General features: G+C 42.6%; 1 protein-coding gene across 2 annotated transcripts in view; it reads left to right on the forward strand.

Moving 5' to 3' along the window:
• The window catches only part of LOC119659393 (mitochondrial pyruvate carrier 2-like), a 30,809-nt gene extending 22,356 nt beyond the window's left edge, over positions 1-8,453 (forward strand). For both annotated transcript variants that reach the window (XM_038067456.1, XM_038067455.1), the window contains exon 3: positions 7,173-8,453. In XM_038067456.1, the coding sequence (XP_037923384.1) occupies positions 7,173-7,451 (279 nt within the window). In that variant the 3' untranslated portion in view covers positions 7,452-8,453. The remainder of the gene's footprint in view (positions 1-7,172) is intronic.
• Positions 8,454-13,012: the final 4,559 nt, after the last annotated feature.

Below are 13,012 nucleotides of genomic sequence, written 5' to 3' on the forward strand. Positions count from 1 at the left end.
CTTTTTCTCACGAAACCATCAACATCAACGTTCTTCCGGCTGTTTTATCAATGACTTAATCCGCCAGGAACGGTCTATGTTAAGGTGTGATCGTCTCAGAAGGAATGACTTTGCAGCCGGTGACAGTGATAAAATGTCGGTCGGGCTTATGGGGATATAGTTGATTTTCAGTTTACTGTTCAAATTATAAACCGTAGGAAGCTGAAGCAAACATTTGATGAACCATGCCTTCGCAAATACAAGGTCGCAAAACTTTTTCCCCATGGCACGTGTCGACGTCTGACTTTTCACCCGCGTGCTCATTGAGATCGCCTACAATAATGATATAGTCATCAGCAGACACGTTACAGGTCCTGGTATGGAGAATTGGCAAAAGGCATCTTTCTCGGCATCAGGTCGACCTGTCTGTGGTATGTACGATCAACTAATATAATGGTGAGCTCATCAAATCGCTCGACTTCTTTAATGGTATCACGGAAACCCTCAGAGATGGCAATGCCAACATCAAGTTCGTTAAGTTCGTGAGTTACCAAAACATAGAAGTTTACAGCCATATTTATCACGTTCGCGTTCTATGTCGCACCACATTATCGAGTTTCTTGAAGAGCACAAAGATCAATATGCCCTTTTCGAAGGGCTCATGCGAGTTCCTCCGTTTTTACAGTGAGGGTATCAATATTTAACGTGCAAGTATGTTTTGCTCGGACTAATTTACTTATGTCCTGATGCCGCCCATGCGTCCCGAAACTTTGGCCATTTCTCGACAGGGCCGGGGCCCGTCCTCCCGCGTTGACTAAGATAAACACCCTAGCATTGTTCCATGGAATTTTATTTAATGTATTTTCTTGGCCGGTCAATCGCGGGACTTGTCACCAGTGGAGGTCAGGTAGGATTGGAGTAACTTCAACTAAACTTTATTTATCCCTTTGCCTGAAAAACAGGAATAGCAATGACATACTCATGTTTGTGGAAAACACTGATCATAACCTCATGATATCCGAGAGGGAACCAGCCATTCGCTTATAATTGAGTCCTCAGTATGACATCAATGATACTTCGTTGTTTCTAGACCTACAGGTAAGTTGTACCCTAGCAAGCAACAACGGTACCGGCCTATACTAAGTGCATGGCTTAGCATTTATACTGGTGGATGCAAGACCTACCTAAATCTCTACCGAACTAAGGAGTACGGTACCCGTGTTGAAACGCAACACCATGCCGAGGCCCGAAGGTCCCTTCTCGCTTGAGCATAACCACAACCCCCATGAAACCCCCACTAGGGGGCCAACCGCAAACAACCGAGCTGTACTCACATACAACGGAAGTTCACCCGAAGTATGAGAGTCCAGGGGCTATTCCGGTTCCCATGGTACCAGTATACCCCTGGTAAGGTTTCGTGACCAAATTGCCACTTCAGATGAGTCCCCGTGCAGACTCGGGTCTGATCGCCCGGATAAGGTCTTTGGAGCATTCGCCTACTGCATCACGGCTGGCAAACCAAAGTGAGTACAGCGTCTCCCGGTGCCACCACTATGGAGGTTCTCCTCGGCAACTTGGTTTTAGTTTGGCCGACAGGGTTGCCGGCCCGTCTTCCTCACCGCCACCTCTGAGCACCGTACCCTAGGTACAGTGAATTTTAAGTTGGTCCACGATGTACATAGATAGCAAATCGGGTAGCAATTTTAGCCGCTCCACATCATGAACTTAACCCTCAACTATATACATCCCTCATATCGTCGGCATAATGTATAATGTGTTTCTATGTCTCAGTCTGACATGTATGCGATATACCATGCAAATCAGTACCTAGAAACACCTCTCTAGATTCGTTGAAATGCAGGAATGAAAACCTTGAAGTACCTGAAAGAAAACACTGGCCTGTACTTGACGGCCCATATCGAGTCAAATAGAAGACCGTCTTCATGTCTTCGTCAGAACAGATGTAACCGCATGCCGCCCTACAAAGGAGTCAGCTAACATATAAAGGCTCCTGGTAAACCTCGAATGTGGTAAAATTAACCAAGATTTGCACATTCCACAAACACGCAAAAGTACGGGAACATGTGAGCACCTTCCATCCAAGATTGAGCGACCAGACATCTCGACCATTCTCTAATTGAAATGGCATGGCTTCTATCTAAAGATTATTTACTATCTTGCGTAAAATACGAGTACTATCAATTTAGAGGCGACAAAAATTTACTTTCTATAACTTGAGTAAATAAAACTTTGTAAATTATGCAAACAATGACAGCACAAAAATTTGTCGCTTAAATTTGCCTTTGATTATATGAATAAGTCAAATATTTGTTTGTTGATAAATTATTACAATTCTATTTATGAAGATAAGATAAGCGCCGTTAAATATTATTCACCTATTTCATTTAAAGCTTATGATAAGGCTTGTTTTATGTAATAGAATAAGTCAACAGGACTAATCGATTATATTGTTTCGTAAACAATGATTGATTGCAGCAATTATAAGACGGCCAAAGGCGTCGACTTCAAGAAGTCAGTTTATTAAACTATGCTCCATGCTTGGAAATTCAGATAGAGTCAAAGACTTTCTGGCCCTTTCATACCCTCGTAATCCTATATAATCCACATCAGCGTTTCTCGTCTCTCGAATTTTCTTATATCCGAACTTTATCACCGTTTGGTCAACCTACATTACCTCCTTCTAAAGGAGAAGAACTCCATACTAACTTAGAACTAAACTAGAACTGAAACAATCCCCACTTTCCTCCCGCCCCTATGCACCGTTAAATGGTACTTCCCGGTGAGAGCTCTGGTATACCCCGCCCACCTCGCTTTCTGGCCGCATTATAACCGCCAATCTGGTGCTGGTTACCGCAAACCGGTCCTCCTCATCAATCGCATTGTAAGGTCGTATCTTCACGTTCATCGCGTTCCTCAACCTATTCTTCTTTTCTATGGACCTCGGACAATCGAAAATTAGGGATTCCGTTTCCCTAAGATGGAAATCTACTTCTCCAGACTTCTGCCAAATGAAGTGAACTGAACTTCGGCTTTCTTGCTACATTTCTGAGGTAAGTCTACAGGTCTACAGTGCGATCAAGGTACCTTTGGTTGGGATATGCTGAAGAGAAAACTAACCTTCAAGATTTGTTGTTTTACTTCGGCGAGGAGCCCAAGTAAAAAGGAGTACTGCCGACCTTCTGGGATAATGAGTTCTATTGCATTACATAACGCTATATGCTTTATCTGCTACCGCTCCTGCCTACTGACCTACACATCGACAGGTATTTAGCCCGTGCTCTGGCGAAGTTCTTCTTTTGTTATCGCCTCAAGCTAGAGTGACCCAATGACATGACGCTGACTTGACATGTTTATCTTCACTTCAACTGTGTTTGCCTCCTTCTTCAAATTTGGGCTCATTTGGCAGAAGTCCATAACTCGGTGAAAGAGCAAACAGGGTGGGTCTCTGTCATACCTTCGATTTATCCCCGGATCTAAATCGTCGGTAAGCTGCGTACTCCATCAGCGTCTTGACTCATTTTGCTAAGGGAATTTCGGCTCATTCCGTACATGTTGTCTTTCTTTATGAGCAACCGCCTTCCTTAAGTGATCGCCCTTGCCTTTATAGACGGCCTTAGATTCCTTAGTAAGAAGAGCAACAGGGAACGGTGATCGGGGCGATCACTATTTTAGCCAGCTCCAAGACAATGCGATAGGCAGATGCCATACGCAAAGCTCCCGGTCTATGTACTTGCGCAAAGTTGCCTGTCCGTCTGTCTGTCAGTCACACGCACTTTTTTCAGAAAAGGCTATACCGATTGACACGAAATTACGAAATACGTTGAGATTAAGGGGGTCCCCATACATACAAAAGGGGGGGTGTACAATTTTTTTACCGAATATTGACATGTTGGGTATCAAATGAAAGTCTTAGTTCATTTGTTAGAAAGGCAGAGAGTGGGAGGGGTGGAAAGTGATCATTTCTCTAACGGACCCATTCTCAGAAACTACCCAACCAAAAAATCTGAAAAAAAAGTCATGAAGCTGCCTCCATATGGTGTCCATACTCTATCATCATCATCAACGGCGCAACAACCGGTATCCGATCTAGGCCTGCCTTAATAAGGAACTCCAGACATTCCGGTTTTGCGCCGAGGTCCACCAATTCGATATCCCTAAAAGCTGTCTGGCGTCCTAGCCTACACCATCGCTCCATCTTAAACAGGGTCTGCCTCGTCTTCTTTTTCCACCATAGATATTGCCCTTATAGACTTTCCGGATTAAGTAACCCGCCCACCGTAACCTATTGAGCCGGATTTTATCCACAACCTGATAGTCATGGTATCGCTCATAGGTTTCGTTGTTATGTAGACTAATCATCCATCCTCATGTAGCGGGCCAAAAATTCTTCGCAGGATTCTTCTCTAAAACGCGGCCAAGAGTTCGCAATTCTTCTTGCTAAGAACCCAAGTCTCCGAGGAATACATGAGGACTGGCAAGATCATTGTCTTGTACAGTAAGAGCTTTGACCCTATCGTAAGACATTTCGAGCGGAATAGTTTTTGTAAGCTGAAATAGGCTCTGTTGGCTGACATAAACCGTGCGCGGATTTCATCATCGTAGCTGTTATCGGTTGTGATTTTCGACCCTAGATAGAAGAAATTATCAACGGTCTCAAAGTTGTAGTGTCCTATCTTCATTCTTCCCGTTTGACCAGTGCGATTTGATGTTGTTGGTTGGTTGGTTTTCGGTGCTGACGTTGCCACCACATATTTTGTCTTGCCTTCATTGATGTGCAGCCCAAGATCTCGCGCCAATCACCGCCTGCTCGATCTGGATCAAGGCAGTTTGTACGTCTCGGGTGGTTCTTCCCATGATGTCGATATCGTCAGCATAGGCCAATAGTTGGGTGGACTTAAAGAGGATCGTACCTCTTGCGTTTACCTCAGCATCACGGATCACTTTCTCCAGGGACAGGTTAAAGAGGACGCATGATAGAGCATCCTCTTGTCGTAGACCGTTGTTGATGTCGAATGGCCTTGAGAGTGATCCTGCTGCTTTTATCTGGCCTCGCACATTGGTCAGGATCAGCCTAGTCAGTCTTATTAATTTCGTCGGGATACCGAATTCTCTCATGGCCGTGTACAGTTTTACCCTGGCTATGCTATCATAGGGGTCTTTAAAGTCGATGAATAGATGGTGCAACTGTTGTCCATATTACAACAGTTTTTCCATCGCTTGCCGCAAAGAGAAAATCTGATCTGTTGCTGATTTGCCTGGAGTGAAGCCTCTTTGACCAATGATGTTCTGGGCGTATGGAGCTATCCGACCTAGCAAGATAGCGGAGAATATCTTATAGATGGTAATCAGCAACGTGATACCTCTATAATTGCTGCACTGTGTGATATCTCCCTTTTTATGTATGAGACAGATAATGCCTCGTTGCCAATCGTCAGGCATTAATTCGCTGTCTCATACTTTGAGCACAAGCTGATGAACCACTTGGTGTAACTGGTCGCCTCCATATTTAACTGATTCGGCTGTAATTCCATTGGCTCCTGGCGACTTATGATTTTTAAGCCGATTGATTGCACGGACAGTTTCTCCTATACTTGGTGGTGGTAGTATTTGTCCGTCGTCCTCAGTTGGCGGGACCTCCAACTCGCTGATGTTCTGGTTGTTCAGTAGTTCATCAAAGTACTCAACCCATCGCTCCAATATGCCCATTCTGTCGGAAATCAGATTTCTCTCTTTGTCTCGGCAGGATGAGCATCGAGGTGTATAAGTCTTCATCCTGCTGACTTGTTGGTAAAACTTGCGCGCCTGGTGCGGTTACTCCCTGTACTTTTCTAGTTCACAGACTCTCCCAGGCTTCCTTTTTCCGTCTGTGAAGTCATTTCTCCGCTCGACCGAATTGGTAATAAGTCTCTGCGCGTGCCCGCGTTCTTTGAGAATGCAACATTACTGAGTATGCAGCATTCTTCCGTTTCGTTGCTAGCTTACATTCATCGTCAAACCAGCCGTTCCGACTTTTTTTCCGGCTGGGCCAAGTATCAAGTTTCGTGGGTCCGCTCAACTGCCTCGTAGAAGGTATCCTTCGACTCTGCAGTCTCCTCTGTAGGGGCGTGAACGTTATTAAGGCTTACATTTCTAAACTTGCCTCGCAAACTCAGAGTACATAGCCTTTCGCTTATATTTTCAAAGCCGATAACAGCAGGTTTCATTTTTTGACTGACTAAGAAACCGACTCCGTACACATGGTATACTGGATGGCCACTATAATATATGGTGTAGCGGCTCTTCTACAGGAAACCGGTCCCTATCCATCGCATCTCTTGCGATGCTATTACATCAGCCTTATATTGGAACAAGGGTATCGGCTAGCTGCTCAGCAGCATTCGGTCTGTACAGGGAGCGCACGTTTAATGAGAAAATGCGCAAATCGTTAATCCGTTGTCGATGCCGGGTTCGTCGTTGTAAGATCCATCCTGTCCGAGCCTCCTTTCGTGGCTTCGTAACATTGATTTGGTTTTCCGTGGAGGGTTGTCAGCCCTACCCAACCCCCAACCTGGAGGACCAGTTGGTACATTTTGTCCCGTTTTTAGGCGCGGGAGACTCACCTTCATCCTTCTCCGTCTGCAGTTTTTCATAAAGAAAGAACTCCCAGCGATCACCACGTGGAGGTGAAGATAGGGTTTGGTAGTAGATCTGTTGGTGTTTTGCTCAGCAGGCGTTTCCCAGGTTTTATGCTCCATCGTGGGTACCAATCCACGTTTTGCCCTGGGACCTATACTACCCTTTGACCGCCCTGCATCATGAGTTTACTCCTCTCGTTTTCCGTTGTGCCCATTCAGTTACACCTGGGGCCTGATGAAAGATCTAGCAACTTCTCGCAGAAACCCTCGATATCCTCGAACAGCACTAGACAAGATATTTGAATGTTTCCAGGCATTGGCATGATGATATCCTTTACAACGAAGCCAGAACTCGATTGTTATTCCCGTAGATGTAAACAAACCTGACAGTATAACCCTCCCATCCCATGAACGAATGAGTGTTCTCTTGCATTGATGATATTCACTATTTAGTAGAAATTTGAAGACCATGAAGTCCTTCAACGTTCAACTTTTTGATTCTTAATTATTCATCCAAAATGTATTCCAAATCAGTAAAATTTTTCGTTTTCATTTTAGGGTCTTGTCCTGGCCGGCATTGGTGATTTAGCTCGTCCAGCGGATCAGCTCTCAATCGCACAGTCAGCATCACTGGCGGCAACAGGAATTATTTGGTCCCGATACTCATTGGTGATAATTCCCAAAAACTATTCGCTGTTTGCTGTCAACCTTTTCGTCGGAATAACACAAATTGTCCAGCTCGGCCGAGCCTACATGCACGCACAATCACAGAAGAATCTGCAATCCGCCTCAACAGAAAAGGAATCCGTCACTGTACCTGCACCGAAACAAAAATAATTAGTTCTAGATTAGTTGAATAGAATGCAAATACGTATATATTTCGAATGTGGCTATTTTAAGAGAATTTAAAACTGCTTCGGTGAAACCACGATATTGAGGAGCAAAGTGAAATGGGATTTAGGTGAAACCGTTCACGATTCGGTATAAAGTAGAATTCGGACCCGGTAACAAAAATGTAGATATTTGGCTAGGAACTCATCACAATGCTAACCTCTTGTGTTTTTTTTTAAATGAACTTGGAATATTATGACAGGATTTTCTAGAAAAAATAGAATAATAAAAAAATTAAACGAATTTTCGAAATTTTGCACTAGATATTTATATTTCCACGAGAAAAACGAATCACCGAATCAGGTATATCAAACTGTAAATATTTAATTGCCTGTTATAGACTTAATGTCGTTATTAGAGTTGTTAAGCACAATTAAATAATTTTTTAGAGGAAAATATTCATATCCAGAAAACGACTATATGGTGATGACTGGACAGTGAGAATCTGTTTGCCCGCAACAACTTATAACAAAATAATATCCTTTTCCTTGTCAGAAATTGGATCCTAAGACAAAACTCATGCATAATTCTCAAAATTTAGGACTTCTCCATATGCGTGGACAAATAAACCCTCACTTCCAGGAATTATGACCTCCTTTGGGTGCTGACTAAACAATATAACGAGGTGCTCTATATATCAGTATCGTATACGCCATATATACAGATTCGCTAGATTTTAAGTTGTAAAAAACGAAGTGAGTTACCAAGTATCAAATAAATATATTTTTTGAATAATTTATTACGTTGGATAAGATTGAATTCAAATACCGATGAGGGCTTTATCAATTGTGTTCATTCTACATTATTGTGTTTCATTGTCAAGTATAAAATTGTTACCATTAAGGGGAATTACAGTTCATCCATCTCATTACAATCTAGGGGTTTTTGGAGGGAAATATAAGGTGCTACGAATACTTTCAGTTTAGAATAAATTTCGTTGAATGTTAATTGAATCTATTTCATTAAATAATCAGATCAATAACGAATAACCTTTGAATGTTGTGTGATGATGGTTATCAGCCTGTTGTTACATAAGCAACGAGCCCCTTTCGAAATTCGGCAAATAAAAGCTGGGTTGCATTCGGATAACACATCAGCAGCGATCACGAAGAAGGATATTGGGTCCAACCCTTGGACGGCGATACGGTTCCTTGAGAGAAGCCTTACCTTAGTCGTCTAGTCACCACTATTGAAGACTAAAGACAAACTGCGTCGTCAGCATCAATTCCTCCGAAGTTCAATACTCTGGACTTGTTGCAATTTACAAGAATGGGCGCCACATGCTTTAACCAGCCCAAAGTGGGTAGAATCGTCAGCATTTTTGAAAGTTTGTTTTTCAGCTTGCACAGAAAAGACTTTTGAATATTTACAAGTATGAATCAAATATAAACGATAATTAATTTTTGAAGAAAAAAATCAAATAATGCTACACATATCCCTGCCTGGACACGCCATATTGTGGAACTTTCACCCAATAAAACCTTCCCCGACTCCTCCTCTGCTTCGTGGAACCACCGTAAGATATTAGATTATAGGGCGGAGTAAGATCACTTTGGCTATTTGCCCTTTCTTCTATGCACGACGTTCGTAATCGCACCTTCCTCACCTCTTCCCCTTTTCACGGTTTACCCTTAATCAATGCGATCATGAAGGTGATCGCATCCCCATCCTCCTACGGTACTAACATTCTCTTCACCACATTTCCCAGTATTAGTACCTGACCTAAAGTTTCCATAAATCTCGGACAGTGGGAAAATACGGGGAATCCGTCGGCGTTTGTACAATTGGGTGAATAGACCAACTGAAAACCTGACCCACTGAAAAGCACGCGTCATGTTGTGGAACGTCACAAATCGCGCCAAGAAACTTCAGTAGACCGATAACTGGTAGTTACTCATAAAAATATAAAAAGGTCAAAATTGATTTCGCGCATAAAATGTCTAGGAGGACGTTGAAATATTGTTTCGCGCCTTCATCGTCATCATCAACGGCGCAACAACCGGTATCCGGTCTAAACCTGCCTTAATAAGGAACTCCAGATACCCCGGTTTTGCGCCGACATCCACCAATTCGATATCCCTAAAAGCTGTCTGGCGCCCTGACCTACACCATCGTTACATCTCAGGCAGGGTCTGCCTCGTCTTCTTTTTCTACCATAGATATCGCCCTTATAGACTTTCCGGGGGGGATCATCCTCATCCATACGGACTGAGTGACCCGCTCACCGCAACCTGTTGAGCCGGATTTTATCCACAACCAGACGGTCGTGGTATCGCTCATAGATTTCGTTTTTATGTAGGCTACGGAATTGTCCATCCTTATGTAGGGGGCCAAAAATTCTTCGGAGGATTCTTCTCTCGAACGCGGCCAAGAGTTCGCAGTTTTTTTTGCTAAAAACCCAAGTATCAAACTTGTAGTCTCCTATCTTCGTTGTTTTCGTTTAACCAGTGAAATTCGATGTTGCTCAGTCATTTGAATTTGGCGCTCACCATGTACTTCGTCTTGCCTTCATTAATGTGGAGACCGAGATTTCGCGCCAATCACCGCCTGCTCGATCTGGATGAAGATAGACTGTACATCTCGGGTTGTTCTTTCCATGATGTCGATATCGTCAGCGTAGACCAATAGTTGGGTGGACTTGAAGAGGATGGTGCCTCTCGCATTTACATCTCCATCGCGAATCACTTTCTCCAGGACCAGGTTAAAGAGGAAACATGATAGGGCATCCCCACGTCGTAGACCGTTGATGATTTTGAATGGTCTCGAGAGTGATCCTGCTGCTTTTATGTGGCCTCGCACATTGGTCAGTCTTATCAATTTCGTTGCAATACCGAATTCTCTCATGGCCGTGTACAGTTTTACCCTGGCTATGCTGTTATAGGCCGCTTTAAAGTAGATGAAAAGATGATGCAACTGATATCCATATTCCAACAGTTTTTCCATCGGTTGCCACACAGAAAATCTGATCTCTTTCTGATTTGCCTGGAGTGAAGCCTTTTTGGCATGGGTCAATGATATTCTGGGCGTATGGGACTATCCGGAGCGGAGAATATCTTATAGATGGTACTCAGCAACGTGATACCTCTATAATTACTGCACTGCTTGATATCCCCCTTTTTATGAATGAGACAGATAATACCCCGTTGCCAGTTGTCAGACATTGATTTGCACTTCCTCCGAATCCTCTCCCACTTTGTTTTCCTACTGGTTTGTTGGCCAATCTTCCTCACAGAGGAGCTCCATCCAAGATATTCGATGATAAGCTCTACTTCGACAGACATTGCCTGCATGTCAACAATCCTTATCCTTAGCGATTCCGAGGCTAGGTCGGTGCTGTAACATGTTACACCTTATCCGTTAGACTATTAGTCAGTTAAGCCTTTTTCTTATCCATCCTTCTGGGACAATACTTGACTGGGTTATATCCGTTTATTGTCCTGTTAAACAAATAAGTAAACATTGCTAAGTGCGATTTCCTGTTCTCTCCTTCTAATTTCGGAAGTTTTATGATGCATTTCATAGAGGTCCGATTTGAAGCCCTTCGCAACGTATTTACCCCAGCGATTTGTATCTAGTTATCGTGGTTTGTGATCAATACTCCCAAATTGATTTTTGTAATTTAGAGGTTAATCGGGGAACCAGAAAATCGGCGCTTCAACTTTGAAGTCTTTTATTTATTTTTAAATAAATAAATAAATGAGTGGACATTTGTACTTAGCTCATAATGTTTATGCATATATTATGTCAGATTATTCACTTTAGCGTTATACTGACCGTCAAATAAGTGACCAAACTGCTGCACCCGCAATATACCCCTTCACGTCTAATATCGAACCTAATACTGGTTTCAGGAAGTACTTCAAGGCCCTGATCCAATATGGAATGTTGCGCCAACGATTATTATTATTAATACCACATTTTGAAAATGGTCAAATGACCAAAATGCGGTCACTTCGTGAAATAGGTAAAAATTTCCTTAAAATCGCAGAAACAAAATAGCGGTTTCGCTGAATACAGTCCACCACGTCCTAAGAGGCATAAAGTAAGGGACTAATTTGGACATAAAATGAAAAGGCCCCTGCGGAAGCTAGCAGTTCGAAAACAACGCGAAGTCATTCGGAATTCACAGAAAAGTCAAAAAGGCGAAGATTCATAGTTATCCGGTCAGAACAAAACAGTTTATCTCCGAAAATAACCCGCAAAACTGCCTGCCTTTTTGAGAGAGCGTGCTGTAAAAATCTCAGACTTTTGACATTGAATTCTGTGGTCTGTCGAAAGTAAATATAACTTTTTCGGATAGAGTAGAAACCAGTATGACAATTCTCGCAATATAGGTGCATGTCAGGCATAGTGATAGGAATTAATTAACTCCAAAGCGAACAGGGGGAATAGATTGGCATTTATTGACTAGAACACGAAAAGGAAGTATACTTTAAGAACAATCGTTTGTCTCGCAGTAGGACAAAAAATCCAAGTACACTTTCTTCCTGGCACAAGAATAGTTATTGTATAATGTCTCACGCTGATTCTTTATGCCTCCCCAATCGGTAAATCTTAACCTCTCTGAACTTGCTGGAAGTCCAGGTTCATAAACGGCGCATCTCCTTCAAAAATGAGTTTCGGAAATCATTGTGGGAACCTAGGAATAAAATTTCCCTCGATATGATTCAATACCAATGCAATGCGTTATTTTACAGCCGAAATTGAAATAGAAATTCGAAGTTCGTTCATTTTAACTATAATCCTTCCATTTCTCTTGCTCTGTCAAAACTTTTCTTGTATTCAGTTGTGGTCATTTCCTTTGCTTTCCGTGTATCTGATTAACGTGGGAGCAAATATTTTAGTCTAACATTGTATCGTTTCATATGCGTTCAGATGTGTGCTTTTCAACTTCCTCTTTCCTAGAACAATTTTGCACAGTGTACCAACAATATTAGTAGCTACATTACACGATATACATTATACCCGTGTATGCATTGTTGATGTTTAAATCGCTCAGTAGGTCACTGTCACTGACAGGGCCTGTTTCATTAGGATCGGTCGTCAAAAATTCAGTTTTATTCAGATTGAATCTGAGACGGTGTTGCATGAGGCGATCACTCAATTTTTCAACAAGTTGCCCGAGATCACCTTTGTTATGAGACACTAGAAAAGAATAATCTGCTTAGAGCAGGACACTGGATGTTGGATGTCTCTTGTGGCAGTCTCCATAACAAGAACAAAGAGGAGTAGCGAGAGCGCGCTTCCTTGATGAACACTCACAGGAACAGGAAGTGGTTTTAATATAAACGCCACATTTCGAACTTTAGCTTTTGGATTGTGCTAGAGCAATTTAGCCCAGCACACGTGTTGCCCCAGAGCATACGAAATGAGTGTGTATGGCACACGTTGAAATATCTTCTTTAGATCCAGGAATGCAATTTCAATAGGGCAATGCTTCTCACGGTATTTCTCCATGAGTAACCAGGCAGCGTGTATCGCGTCAGTAGTTCCGCAATTCTTGAAAA

Source organism: Hermetia illucens, chromosome 6, assembly GCF_905115235.1.
Source record: "Hermetia illucens chromosome 6, iHerIll2.2.curated.20191125, whole genome shotgun sequence".
Classification (NCBI taxonomy): domain Eukaryota; kingdom Metazoa; phylum Arthropoda; class Insecta; order Diptera; family Stratiomyidae; genus Hermetia; species Hermetia illucens.